General features: G+C 44.0%; 1 protein-coding gene across 1 annotated transcript in view; it reads left to right on the top strand.

Annotated features, from left to right (window-relative positions):
• Window positions 1–14,260, top strand: part of LOC143316071 (uncharacterized) — a 109,997-nt gene that overhangs the window by 33,124 nt on the left and 62,613 nt on the right. The window contains 1 exon segment of the mRNA XM_076723785.1: window positions 2,382–2,460. Coding sequence (XP_076579900.1) covers window positions 2,382–2,460 — 79 coding nt within the window.

Raw genomic sequence — 14,260 nt, 5'->3', positions numbered from 1 at the left:
TGACCTGAAATGTCCATATGTCCTCCTCATGTTGTCCACTGCTGATGTTTGTGCTCATTAAATCCAGTCTGACCAGTTGTCCTTCTAATGTTCATGTTGTCCTAGAATGATGATGAAGGTTAGAGCTAGATTAGTGTTAAAGGACATTTGTCCAGTCTGTCCCTAAACAGCACTGACATGTCCACATGTGGACGCTGAAAGCTGAGGATAATATCAGCACAAATCCAGTGGGGACCTTCCAAAGTCTCTTTACCATCAAACTTCCTCTTTGAATGTTGGACTAAAATGCTTCAGTGACCATCGTCTCTAAACAGTCAGGATATTTGTGCTGAGTCTCGTGATGCAAACGTTAGAAAACAGACCAACAGAGTCGGTGCTGATGGACTCCACAGTTTAGTTTGTTGTCTGCCAATCACAGTAAAATCTGCTCAGAAATCAGTCCGTTGAGTCCCGCTTTGGTCCAAGATTTGATGGACAAATGAAGCGATGATCCACAGACTGAAATCATTCGGCTTCATGTTTGATTGAACTTTGGTGTGTTGATCCTTTTCTTGTTGATAGCTGCTAGTTTCTCCAGCAGCTTCTGAGTCTGAAGAAGAAAAAGTCCATTTCCATCCCTGGTGGTCTTCCTCTGTGTCTGACAGGATCGATGGGAGACCAGCCTCTGATGGACCTGAACCTAAACCTGGACCTGGACCCAGCTGTGTGTCCTTGAAGAGTGACCGGTCAAATGATCGCCTCCTTAATTTTAAAGTAGATCGACCGTCTGCTGCAAAGAGGTAAACTGTTAATAACATCAAAATATTATAGATTCTTGTTTGAACTGTTATTTATCCAGAGAAGTTTTTTCAACCTGTTTATTTTCAGCATCGTTCTTCTTCTCATTCGTTTATGTCCTCACATGTGGAAGCTGCCCAGTATAACCAGTCTTCAACCCTTGACTCCAGTTGAACATTTCCTCCACACACACCTTCTGACTGATGACTGCATGAGTATAAAACAGTGACTTGATTGAGGCTAACAGATGCTAACGAAGGCTAACCCTGATTCCACTGAGTTCCTCCATCAAATCAACATGTTGTGGTTTTCATGTCATGTGACAACACAAACACAAACATGTCAGTGATAACAGCTGGACTGAGATCAGCTGCTGTGAAACACAGAATGAAGCAACACAGAGAGTCTGAGGAAACACACAGTCTGTTTGTGATTGATGCTGCTGATGGATTCACAAAGTCAAGAACGACACTGACGGCGGCATCATGGCGCCTCACATCAGGCTGGAGTTGTGCCTCTTTGTGCCAATTTGTGTTGGACAGGTAGCATCCAGTTAGCTTGTGTGAGCTGTGTGATGCTGTCCACAGTATTATAGGGGTCAATGAGAACTGGAGGAACTCAACCAGACAAGCTGGTGAACCAACACAGTAAAGTGAAAGCTGCACAGAAATGCAGACTGGACTGTTGATTCACGGTGGGATCAGCAGTACGAGCAACACTTTAATGTCACTGGAAACCATCTGATTCAATGTTGGAATCAATACTTCAGCTCAAAGGACCTTCAGCTGGTGTTTGTCTCTATGTGGACGGACATGATGTGAGTGAAACGGTCGTGTTTTGGACCCAAATGCAGTGCAACGGAGAGCAGGAACAGTTGGTAATGACCTTTATTTTTTACCACAGGAAACAAGGTATGGAGCAGAGTTAGTAACTCGGAATTAAGTTCGTTCTCCGGGCTGAGAGTTCTCACAATGTCTCTGGGGCTCAAGCGAGGAAAAGAGAAGTAGCTTACTACAGCCGCTGATGACGAGGAGGAAGCTCTGCAGCCGAAGAAACAGCTGATCGAGCAGCGGTGCCGGCAAGGAGAGAGCAGCGGAGTAGTTGGAGGCAGGCGGGGGGGTCGAAGCCAGATGAGCAGTCCACGGAAGCAGAAGTACCAATGGGGAGCAGGCAAGAGGAAAGCCAAAGCCAGGCGGATGAATCGTTTCCAACAGAGCAGTCAGACACCAGAAACGCTGAGGCAGAGCACGAGGTCAGGGACGGAAGGCAGGTAAATCTACCAGGAGGCAGACGAGGAGAGCAGGTCGGGAACAAGCAAAGTCGGCAACGGGTGATCAAGCAGGATAATGCTGGAAAGTCTCGCATACTGCAGAAGAACAATCTGGCAACGAGTGAGAGTGCTGGAGAGGATTATATGCAGGGCTGATTGTGATGAGCTGCAGCTGTGTCGGCAGGTGAGCAGAGTAGAGCTGATGAGGTGGGCGCGGCTGGCAGGTAGAGTGGTGGAGCAGAGGGAGTGAGAGTGGAAAAACCACTGCAGCTGAGTGATCGGAGGTGGATGAGAGACCGAGATTGTGAGCTAATTATTCATGATTCCTCCACAGAGTCCACCAGGAGAGCTCAGAGGTTCCCAGTGGTCAGTCTGCCCAGCAGCATCAAACTCACCTGGACTCCATATTTATGGTCTGTACATGTACAACAGCTGCTTTCACATCTATTCTGTTCACAATAATCTCCACGCTGCACTTTTTAGACCAGTGGACCGTCAGTCTGTCCAACATGGATCTGATGTTTGCTTCCATGATTTCAGTTTGTGTCATTCATATAAACTTCTGTTCCAGCTGCTGGAGGAGAACATTGTCTCTTTTGTGAGGAACGAGCTGAAGAAGATCAAGATGGTTCTGAGTCCAGATGACCCAGAATGCTTAGAGAGTCAGGGGGAGGATGAGTATGATTATAAAGAGCAGAGGAGGAGCAGCAGAGAGGCATTTCTGAAGATCACACAGCACTTCCTGAGTAGAATGAAGGAGGAGGAGCTGGCTGAGCGTCTGCAGAGCAGTAAGAGGATTTTTTTTAAGGTTTAGCTGCTGGATCGGTGGAACATTCACTGATGTCTCAACAGATGGACCAAAATATGTTCAGACAAGGACATTAAATTCTCATCTGAACTTTATCAATCACTTATTGATTTATTTGTTGTGTCTTCATTCAGAACTTTTTGCTCCAGTTTGTCGGCGCCAACTTAAATCTAACCTGAAGGAGAAGTTCCAGTGTGTGTTTGAGGGGATCGCTAAAGCAGGAAAGCGGACCCTCCTGAATCAGATCTACACAGAGCTCTTCATCACAGAGGGAGGGACTGGACAGGTCAATGATGAACATGAGGTCAGACAGATTGAAACAGCATCCAAGAAACCACACGGACCAGAAACCACAATCAGATGTGAAGACATCTTTAAACCCTCACCTGGACGAGATGAACCAATCAGAACAGTGATGACAAAGGGAGTGGCTGGCATTGGGAAAACAGTCTTAACACAGAAGTTCACTCTGGACTGGGCTGAAGACAAAGCCCACCAGGACATACAGTTCATGTTTCCATTCACTTTCAGAGAGCTGAATGTGCTGAGAGAGAAAAAGTTCAGCTTGGTGGAACTTGTTCATCACTTCTTTCCTGAAACCAAAGAAGCAGGAATCTGCAGGTTTGAAGAGTACAGGGTTTTGTTCATCCTTGACGGTCTGGATGAGTGTCGACTTCCTCTGGACTTCCACAACAATGAGATCCTGACTGATGTTACAGAGTCCACCTCAGTGGATGTGCTGCTGACAAACCTCATCAGGAGGAACCTGCTTCCCTCTGCTCGCCTCTGGATAACCACACGACCTGCAGCAGCCAATCAGATCCCTCCTGAGTGTGTTGACATGGTGACAGAGGTCAGAGGGTTCACTGATGAACAGAAGGAGGAGTACTTCAGGAAGAGGTTCAGAGACAAGGAGCAGGCCAACAGAATCATCTCCCACATCAAGACATCACGAAGCCTCCACATCATGTGCCACATCCCGGTCTTCTGCTGGATCACTGCTACAGTTCTGGAGGATGTGATGAAGCCCAGAGAGGAAGGACAGTTGCCCAAGACCCTGACTCAGATGTACATCCACTTCCTGGTGGTTCAGTCCAAAGTGAAGAACATGAAGTATGATGGAGGAGCTGAGTCAGATTCTCAGTGGACTCCAAGGAGCAACGAGATGATTGAGTCTCTGGGTAAACTGGCTTTTGAGCAGCTGCAGAAAGGAAACCTGATCTTCTACAAATCAGACCTGACAGAGTGTGGCATCGATATCAGAGCAGCCTCAGTGTACTCAGGAGTGTTCACACAGATCTTCAAAGAGGAAAGAGGACTGTACCAGGACAAGGTATTCTGCTTCGTCCATCTGAGTGTTCAGGAGTTTCTGGCTGCTCTGCATGTCCACCTGAAATTCAGCAGCTCTGGAGTCAGTCTGCTGGCAGATGAACAAACATTCTACCACCATGAACGTGCAGGGTCTAAACTTGTTGTCCAGTTGACAAAAGTCTTCAAAGACAGAGAATCTGAACTAACACATCTCCACCAGAGTGCAGTGGACAAGGCCTTACAGAGTCCAAATGGACACCTGGACTTGTTCCTCCGATTCCTCCTGGGTCTGTCACTGCAGACCAATCAGACTCTCCTACGAGGCCTGCTGACACAGACAGGAAGTGACTCAAAAACCAATCAGGTAACAGTTGAGTACATCAAGAAGAAGATTGAAGAGACACCTTCTGCAGAGAAAAGCATCAATCTGTTCCACTGTCTGAATGAACTGAATGATCGTTCTCTGGTGGATCAGATCCAACAGTCCATGAGTTCAGGAACACTCTCCACAGATAAAGTGTCTCCTGCTCAGTGGTCAGCTCTGGTCTTCATCTTACTGTCATCAGAAAAAGATCTGGACACGTTTGACCTGAAGAAATTCTCTGCTTCAGAGGAGGCTCTTCTGAGGCTGCTGCCAGTGGTCCAAGTCTCCAAGAAAGCTCTGTAAGTACAGAGATAGTGAAGTTTCTTCATCAATAAATACTCTGATATCTAACTTACTGTTGGTTTCCTTCCTGTGTCTCCTCAGACTGAGTGTCTGTAACCTCTCAGAGAGAAGCTGTGAAGTTCTGTCCTCAGTCCTCAGATCCCAGTCCGGCAGTCTGAGAGAGATGGACCTGAGTAACAACAACCTGCGGGATTCAGGAGTGAAGCTGCTGTCTGCTGGACTGGAGAGTCCACACTGTCCACTGGAAACTCTCAGGTCAGATCAAGTTACTGTTTGTGTTGACAGATTTAAGTTAGTTCTGTACATTTAGAGATTTGAATCTTTCAGTCTGTTTTGTTTATTTTCAGATCTCTGACAGATTGATGATTTTGAGTTTGTGAAATGATGATCAGAAATAATTTCCCAGTCTGCACTTGTAGATCATCTTTTCTGTGCATGTCAGAAAAATGTGCGCACTTTTCTGAATGTGTGAATTTAAAAAAAAAAAAACCTCTCAAATTCAAGTTTGCGGATGTGTCATAAAGTTTTGTAGTTGTGGAAATATTTTGCGTATCTGTGATTAAAATCTGTGCAGGAATATTTTCTGTAGTGAGGTTTCACAAAGTGCAGCATGGGTCATTAAACCTGATGAATTGACTATTGATCAGAGTGCTGAGTCATTGGAAACATGAATTCTGAAGGACGATGAGTCAGCAGTTTGAGTCCAGCACAGAGGTTGTCTCATGTGAAGCTCAGTGGGATGAAGGACAAAACAAATTGGACCAAGCCAGGCTTCCTTTGTGTGAGCTGCCTCAACTAAACATGAACTCCAGGCAGAGATAACGGCTTCACGACGGTGGTTATCAGCTTCCTTCCTTCCTTCCTCAACTCAGGTTTCCTTCATCAGGCTCTGTGCACGTTGTCATAAAAAGAGACGTTTGCTCCATCATTTGACTCTTTGTCACCACAAAAAGGACCAATCATGTCCCCCCTCCTTCAGTCCAGAGGAACAGGTTGTTATAATGGAGACCTTTGGAGAATGTAAAAAATAAAAGAGGAAAATCAAGACTGTTGCTGCACAGAAGACGAGAGAGGAATGCTGGCAGAAAACTGCTGATCCTTTAAATCATTCACTTCATATATTTGTTTCAGCACTCAGTCACTCTCAGAGCCTCCTGTTTATTTCTAACTGCACATTTGAGAGTCTGTAAAACATTAAACTTCATCCAGCAGATTTAACATGAAACTCAGGAACTGGATTCAGGTCTGACACTGTCCCTTCATGAAGGACACATGACTGTGTTGTTACAGACGTGAAGACAATGAATGAACATCTACAACATGTTTATGATGGAACAGCTAAGATTTGAACACATGCTGAGAAGAGACTCAACATTTTAAAATAAATGTTCTTTTTCTTCTTCTTCTTCAGACTGAGTGGCTGTAACCTCTCAGAGAGAAGCTGTGAAGTTCTGTCCTCAGTCCTCAGATCCCAGTCCTCCAGTCTGAGAGAGCTGGACCTGAGTAACAACAACCTGCAGGAGTCAGGAGTGAAGCTGCTGTCTGCTGGACTGGAGAGTCCACACTGTGCACTGGAAACTCTCAGGTCAGATCAAGTTACTGTTTGTATTGACAAGCACAGAGGCTGTATCACGTGTAGCTCTGGAGGATGAACTACGATGTAGGTTTGACAAAACAGCTTTCTTTGTTCACTGAGGTTTCCTTCATCAGTCTCTGTGCAGATTCCAAAAGAAGAGATGTTTGGTTCATGAAAACTGTTCCTTCAAATAAGACAAAAGAGACATGCTGACAGAAAACTACGAGCCGATCATCAATACCAATAAACTCATCAGTTGATCTCTTTCAAAGTACTCTTATTATTAGCTGTTATTAACTTTCAATTATTTTAAATCAAATACATTTTACAGACAATCCACTTTATTCAGGTCCATGTTTCCCCTCATTTACCCCTCTGAATATCTTCGGGATTCGTGAGTACTGATTACATTGCTTGCCATTACAGTTTTTAGGCCTCCATGCTGCCAAACCTCAACTCAGGCCTGCACCAGGTTTTGCAACAACAGACTTAAAGTGACTGAGAGACACTGGTATTGTTTAGTGGATGCACAAGAAATTCTACTGGTGATGGAAGTTAAAGAGCTTGTGCACAGGGGCCTCAGTAAGGTAATTCCAGTTCACCTTCACCCTATGCTTTTGAAGTTACTTGGCAGGAGGTTTCATGCTCATCATTCTTCTTTTTTACATTCTTTTTATTCGTCGGTGCCATTTCAGGGACTGACTCCTCGTTACAGCTACTATTTTACATACATACATGCTACCACCCGCTGTATTTCACGGGAATTTCACACAACACATCAAATAAGGGACTATGCCTTTTGTCAACTTTTTATTACTTTTTAAAAAGCAGATTCACAGGAAAATAACATTTAAACAGTAGGACAATGGGAGAGAAGGGTAAAATATGGGAGAATCACAAGACAAGGGTTGATTGTCTACTAACTCTCAAATTGCTGGCTGCCACAGTAGTAAAGGGATAGGAAGAGTGTAAAGACCTTTGATGTTTCTCTTTCCATCCTTATTTTTACTATTATAATCAAGTGGGGTTTGTTCTCCATCTTATTTCAATCCCTGGTATGTTCAATCTAAAACCAGTCTGCGATACAAAGGGTCAGCATGCCTACGTCCTTGCTTTTGCCATGTTGTTTGTTCAGGCATTGCTCAACCAGCCCTCATGGGTCAAGGTCCAGCCACTAGAAGCTCCCTGGTGAGTTTCCCTTCCAGATCTGGCTTCTCTTTCCCTGTCCTGCCCAAGATGCTGCTGTTTGTGCTCGGTCAATTCATGTGAGATCTGTGAATCACTGTTAGTCAGTCACCCACCTCTGGGACTAATTTATCTTGGGAGACCCTGCCAAGAACTATTGCTCCTGACAACACAGGTCCCAGCATCACAGGGATGCAGAAATCCGTTGCCATGTTAAGGTAGTGATTCTTGGTACCATTAGCTCACTCTTTAAAAAAAGCAAAACAAAGAGCTGTTGTTGGAGTTTTGACCTCTTGAGACTTTTTCGGTTGTCTATGCACCTTGGAAGTAGATGAAGATGTGCCAGAATTCTAATCTGTCTTAGCTAAAATTGTACTCATTTTGACAATTTAACACGTAACTGCAGTCAAGGCAGAAAATCACCTGACTAAAAGGAAATTGTGCTACAACATGTCAGTGACATGTTCGGTGTGACAGTGGTGCTGTGCATTATTGGGCTTATGTTGAAACCAGTGTGTTTGTGTTGAGGGCCATCATCGCAGGGGAACAGAGGCCATCAGGAACAAACGAGCATGACAGATTCATTACCATTGCACCTCAAGATATATTGGTTTATCAGTCACAAACCTGGGCACTGACATTCCCCTCAGGATGAGATGAGAGTCATTGCCATGAACCCGTTGACCCTGTGACCCAGATACTCTTCTTGCCCCAGCCCAGTCATTCAAGATGTGATTCAGCCCAGTAAGACATTGTGTGAAATATTGATCCAAGGCAGATGAGACACGATTCCACTTTAAACGAGGAGCATATGCTTTATTACAAAAAATGCGATTTAAAAACAACAATAAAACACCATTCACACAGGGCCAAAGAAAGAGGGGAACTAACTTAAACCTGAGGCTTACCGGGGTGTAGGGACTACTGATTGGTGCGGGGAAACCCAACCAAAAATATAAGCACCCAGACACTCGTGACAGTCGCACACGCACACACTCTGTGAGGAAACCCAGAACCCAGGGGAGCACAGCACACGAAAAGGGGGGACCTCAGCAACTAAAAGAGAAAAAAAGGGATTAAGTGGGGTTATACCAACACAAATACAAATAAACAAAACACCCAAAATCTAACCAAAACAGGCAGTTGGCAGGAAAATATAAATCATGAACTAAACAAAAATACAAACTGCCAACCGCCAAATTAATAAAGGGATGAAAACAAATATTGAAAAGAAAACAATCCTCTGCCCACACAAAATATCAAAATCAAAGAAATGAATAACTCAGGTCAACGGGCAGGGTAAACTGAATCAACTAAATAACGAAAAACAAAAGTAATAAATTTAAAGGGATTTAACCCCTCTACTTAGTCACCCGTACTTTAAAATGGATGGATAAATGCTGGATAAAAATCAGTGTAAAGGCTCCACACCCCAGATGCACACCAAGCATATGCCTGGCAGTGGAATCAGTTAGGGTCGGTCAGCGAGGCATGACACACTGGAGGGAGAGGGAGAGAGTGTACTGCGCAGCTACCAGTGTCTACCACAGCAGGCCATTTAGGTGCAGGTCCTCCTTCTGCTGACCTCCCCCATGCTGTTGGCACCACAGTGGATGATGAGGACCTTTGGTGGTGCTTTTCCTTGTGGGGAGTGGGAAAAGAAGAGGGGAAGGCCTTTCCTCTACAGTCCATCACAGCCAAAGGAACAGACAGTGACGTCCAGCACATTGCGGTTGCTTCCCCAGCTCTAATAGCTCAAAGAGTCTAATAAATGCTTCACATCATGAAAAATATGAAGTTAACTATAAAGGCTGGATCAGTTTATTTTTATGTTGACAATACTGAAAAAGGTAGGAATACCTCAAAATTTAGAAGACAGTCTTTAAATATATGTTTTTGTAGTTGTCCATTGAGGTCAGACAATGTCATAACAGGTGTCTAAAGTGAAGTAGACAAGACTGGTACCTCAACAACAACCAATGTACTTAAAGAAATAATTATTTTGTAACAAATAGTGCCTTTGTTTCAACAGCCATGTTCAAGATAATCTCACACAGCGCTGTCGATAGCAGTGCACATCAGTTTCAGTCCCACATGGACTCACATCAGTATCAATGAATATGTGCACTGCTTGCAATAGCGATGTGGGGAATTCTATCAAACTGCATTATCGAACTGCAGATTTTCTAATTTCTTGTTTGGTATAATTTAATAATAAAAACCCCCACTAAAATTATGATAAATACATCAGCTACCAACACATTGTAACTTACCTAGGGATGGGAATTGATAAGATTTTTCCGATTCTGATTCCATTTTCGATTCTGCTTAATGATTTGGTTCTTTATCAATTCTCATTTGGCAAAAAGGAGAACAAACAGGTCGATTAGCATCAACTTTGTTTAGTTTGGAAGCCACATGACCTTACAAACCCAACAGTGAGGTCTTAAGAGGGTCACAGCCTAGGGCTCCTCGATGGGGTGCCAGGGGGTCCCCAGAAAAATTAATTTGTTAGGAAAATAAATATAAAATAATATTAATAATAAAATAAATATTCTTCTGTAGAAATTAACAAAATACAACATAAATTATTCTGTGGCAATTACACAAGAATGTCCAGTAACATGTTCAACATTTTTCTAATAGAAATTAAAAAAGCATGTATGAGCTGAGCACTCAAAAATAAAAATACATCGGCCAGTGACAAATACAATCAACTCAAGTCCAATGGAACTGTGCATTGTGCAATTCTGCAAACATTAACTATGAAGAATTAACAATTCTTTTGCACAAAAATAAGCATATCTGCTTTTTCAGGAAGGATACGCGATCTTTCTGGACTTATGGTGTCTCCAGCTGTGGAGAACACCCTCTTAGATGGGGTGGAGGACGCCTGCTCACACAGAAAGCTTTCAGCCAGTCCTGACAGCAGGGGCAGAGTCTCTCTCTTGCTCCACCACCACAGGGTGGTGCTATCCTTGCAGGGGATGGGGGGCAGGCTTCTGTACAGCTGGATCTCCTGATCCACTCGGAAGCCAGAGGTAGACATGAACTGGAGCGAGTACTGCCAGCCTCTAAGCCAGTCAGACTCTGTCTCTCGTCATGGTCATCTAAATGTAATGCATGAGAAGGCATTCATTTAACAGTTAGTAATAGCAGGTTTTACGATGAGGCAAATGGCAGTAACATAATAGGCAGTGTTAGTTACTTAGTTACCTGCAGTATTAACAGCAGAGGATGTGCTGACATTGCCGCTGCTGCTGGGTTGACATTCACTCACTACATTCATTCAAAGTTATCGCGTGCTGTGTGTGCAAATGTTTCTGCATATTGGTAGTATTTCCTCCCTTTGATGAAATATCCACTTTGCAAGTATTGCAAGTTGCCCTGTTGTCATCGTTTCTCATGAAATGTAACCAAACTTTTGAGCGTTTGTTGTCGAACAAGGATTCCAGTGGGTGCGAATGACGTTGCGCGTTGCACGTAACGTAGCTTACGTGTGATGTCGCCCTGACATCACACGTGATGAAGACCATGGAGTGGCTGCTGCTACCCTACCTGAGGCCACAGGTACACCACGCCCTTGATCCTTTGCAGTTTGCTTACCAGGAGAAGGTGGGAGTGGAGGACGCCATCGTCTACTTGCTACACTGATCCCTCCCCCACCTGGACAGGGGCAGTGGTGCGGTGAGGATTATATTTTTGGACTTCTCCAGCACCTTCAACACCATCCAGCCTCTGCTCCTCATAGATAAGCTGTCAGAGATGGGAGTAGGCTCACACGTGGTGGTCTGGATTACAGACTATCTGACAGGCAGACCTCAGTATGTGAGACTGGGGGACTGCAGGTCTGACACCGTGGTTTGCAGCACAGGAGCACCGCATGGGACCGTGCTCTCTCCAGTCCTGTTCACCCTGTACACATTGGACTTCCAATACAACTCAGAGTCCTGCTACGTGCAAAAGTTTGCAGACGACACTGCTATTATGGGCTGTATTAGGGACAGATAGGGGGAGGAGTACAGGACACTGATCCAGGACTTTGTCTCATGGTGCGACTCCAACCACCTGCACCTCAACACCACCAAGACCAGGGAGATGGCGGTGGACTTCAGGAGGCCCAGGCTCCATCTGGAGCCTGTGACCATCAAAGGGGACTGTGTGGAGATTGTACGGACTTACAAATACCTGGGAGTGCAGCTGGATGATAAAATGGACTGGACTGCCAACACCGATGTTCTGTGCAGGAGAGGACAGAGCCGACTGTACTTCCTCAGAAGGCTTGCGTCCTTCAACATCTGCAAAAAGATGCTGCAGATGTTTTCCCAGACTGTGGTAGCAAGTGTCCTCTTCTACGCAGCAGTGTGCTGGGGAGGCAGCATCAAAAAGAGGGACGCTACACGTCTGGACAAACTGGTGAGGAAGGCGGGCTCTGTTGTGGGCACAGAGCTGGACAGCCTGACATCTGTGGCAGAGCGACGGGTGCTGAGCAGGCTCCTGTCAATCATGGCACAGCAGCTTCAGTGACAGGCTGCTGTCACTGTCCTGCTCCAATGACAGACTGAGGAAGTCGTTCCTGCCCTACGCCTTTTTTACCTTTAACTTTTAACTCCTTGCTTGCTGTACTTTTAGATTATTTATTGCATGCCTTTTACTTCAAATTTGTGGAATATGCTGGAACTTGTGAATTTCCCTTGGGGATGAATAAAGTATCTATCTATCTATCTATCTATCTATCCATCTATCTATCTATCTAAATGACTCGTAACTAAAATTATGTGGAAAATTTAAATTCAGTTTAATTGATGTGCTTCAAATTGTTTGTTTGACATGTATTAAGTAACAGTGAAAAAAATTCTAGTCTTGCAAATTACCTACGTTTTATATTTAACAAATATTGAAGCACTTTTTTTTATTTTTTTTTTTTTTTTGGGGGGGGGGGGGGGGTAGCCTTTATGATAGAGACAGCTGAAGGTGCAATAGGAAAGAGGACAGAGAGAGAGGGGACGATACGCAGAAAATGAGCCGCAGGCGGCCAACGGGTAAGACGGCTAGCAACAGAGAGTAGCATATGACTAGCTTCTTAGCCTTAGCTACACTGGTAGCTTCGAGCTAATTAAACCATGCCTGGCTCAGCTCCACTGACCTTCCAACCCATTTTTGGATTCGCCAGGAGTTTATTCAAGCACTGCCAAGACAGCGACATCCAGAGCCTGAGCTTCACAAAGACTCTTCAGAATCTTATGGGTGACATCGTGGACAAACAGTTTTTCCATCTCTAGTCAATAAATATTTGATCTTTCTTTCTAATCAATACTGACTGTCCCTTTCGGAGTTGCGGGGGGGCTGGAGCCTATCCCAGCTGTCAACGGGTGAGAGACGGGGTACACCCTGAACCGGTGGCCAGTCGATTGCAGGGCAACATATAGAGACAGACAACCATTCACGCTCACATTCACACCTAAGGACAATTATTAGGGTCACCAATTAACCTAATGAGAATGTTTTGGTCCGTGGGAGGAAGCCGGAGTGCCCGGAGAGAACCCACACATGCACGGGAAGAACATGCAAACTTCACACAGAAAGGCCCTGCCCGACCCGGGGATCGAACCAGCGACCTTCTCGCTGTGAGGCACGCCACCCTGCCGCTTCTAATCAATATCAATACTAATTACTAACAGCAGCTAAATCCTTTAACTTTATAATTCAGAATTCATTTGGAAAGGAAACAACAGTTTATGAGGTACACATTTAAATTTTCAGTGATTAACACGTGTACGTTGAATGTAAATAAGGTGATAGAGTGCACACAAATGTGTCTTTCGTATATTAAAAAGAAAGATTAAATGATATTTTAGGCAATGTGTGGTTCAGAAGGTGCTTTGATTAGTTGTTTATACCACACCAGAGGCCAGATGTGTAAAAGTCAGTGACAGCTGACGACTGATAATTTGAAATGCCATGAAAGTGGACATTTTGAATATATGACGATATGAGATATATAAGGAATGTTGAAGTGAGTATTAATAAACAGATTTTCTAATCATGGATACAATAGCAGGTCAGCATGACACAAGACAGACACTTTTTACTGAAGCTGGTTTTGTACAGTGAAACAGAGAAGTTATCCTTCTTTAGTGTAACATTCATAGTGTTGTGAACAACGCACAACTTGCTGGTGAAAGTACTGATTTAGATATTAACGTTCATGCACAAGTCTTATTTAGTACTTTGCATTTACTCTGATTTATTTCATATCACTTTGAATGATGAAACTTTCACTTTCTTAAATCCATTGACATCTGCAGCCAGATCAAATAATGGAAGCCCTGACTGAAAACTGCTGTAAGAGACAGATCATTTCACCGTTCATTATTTCCTGACAGGTCTGTTTAAAGCTTTGTGTGCTGTAGCAAGGGAAGCAAAGATCAAGACTTTGAAAGGACTATAAATATTCACACAGACAAAAATGTGTTCTTGCATTCAACGCAGAGAATACAGAACAGTAATAACTGAATATATAGAACAAAAGAGCCACTCATTGAGATATATGGATCCTACATTTATTAATAGACATACAGATTGTGTTTACACACTGTTCAAAGGGTTATCAGTGCACTGGTTCAACATACAGATGTACAGGTTTATGCACAGTACAGTGACAAT

The sequence above is a fragment of the Chaetodon auriga genome, chromosome 23 (genome assembly GCF_051107435.1).
Source record: "Chaetodon auriga isolate fChaAug3 chromosome 23, fChaAug3.hap1, whole genome shotgun sequence".
Classification (NCBI taxonomy): Eukaryota; Metazoa; Chordata; class Actinopteri; order Chaetodontiformes; family Chaetodontidae; genus Chaetodon; species Chaetodon auriga.
Note: the sequence above shows the minus strand (reverse complement) of the source record. Positions and strands in the feature narration are given on the sequence as shown.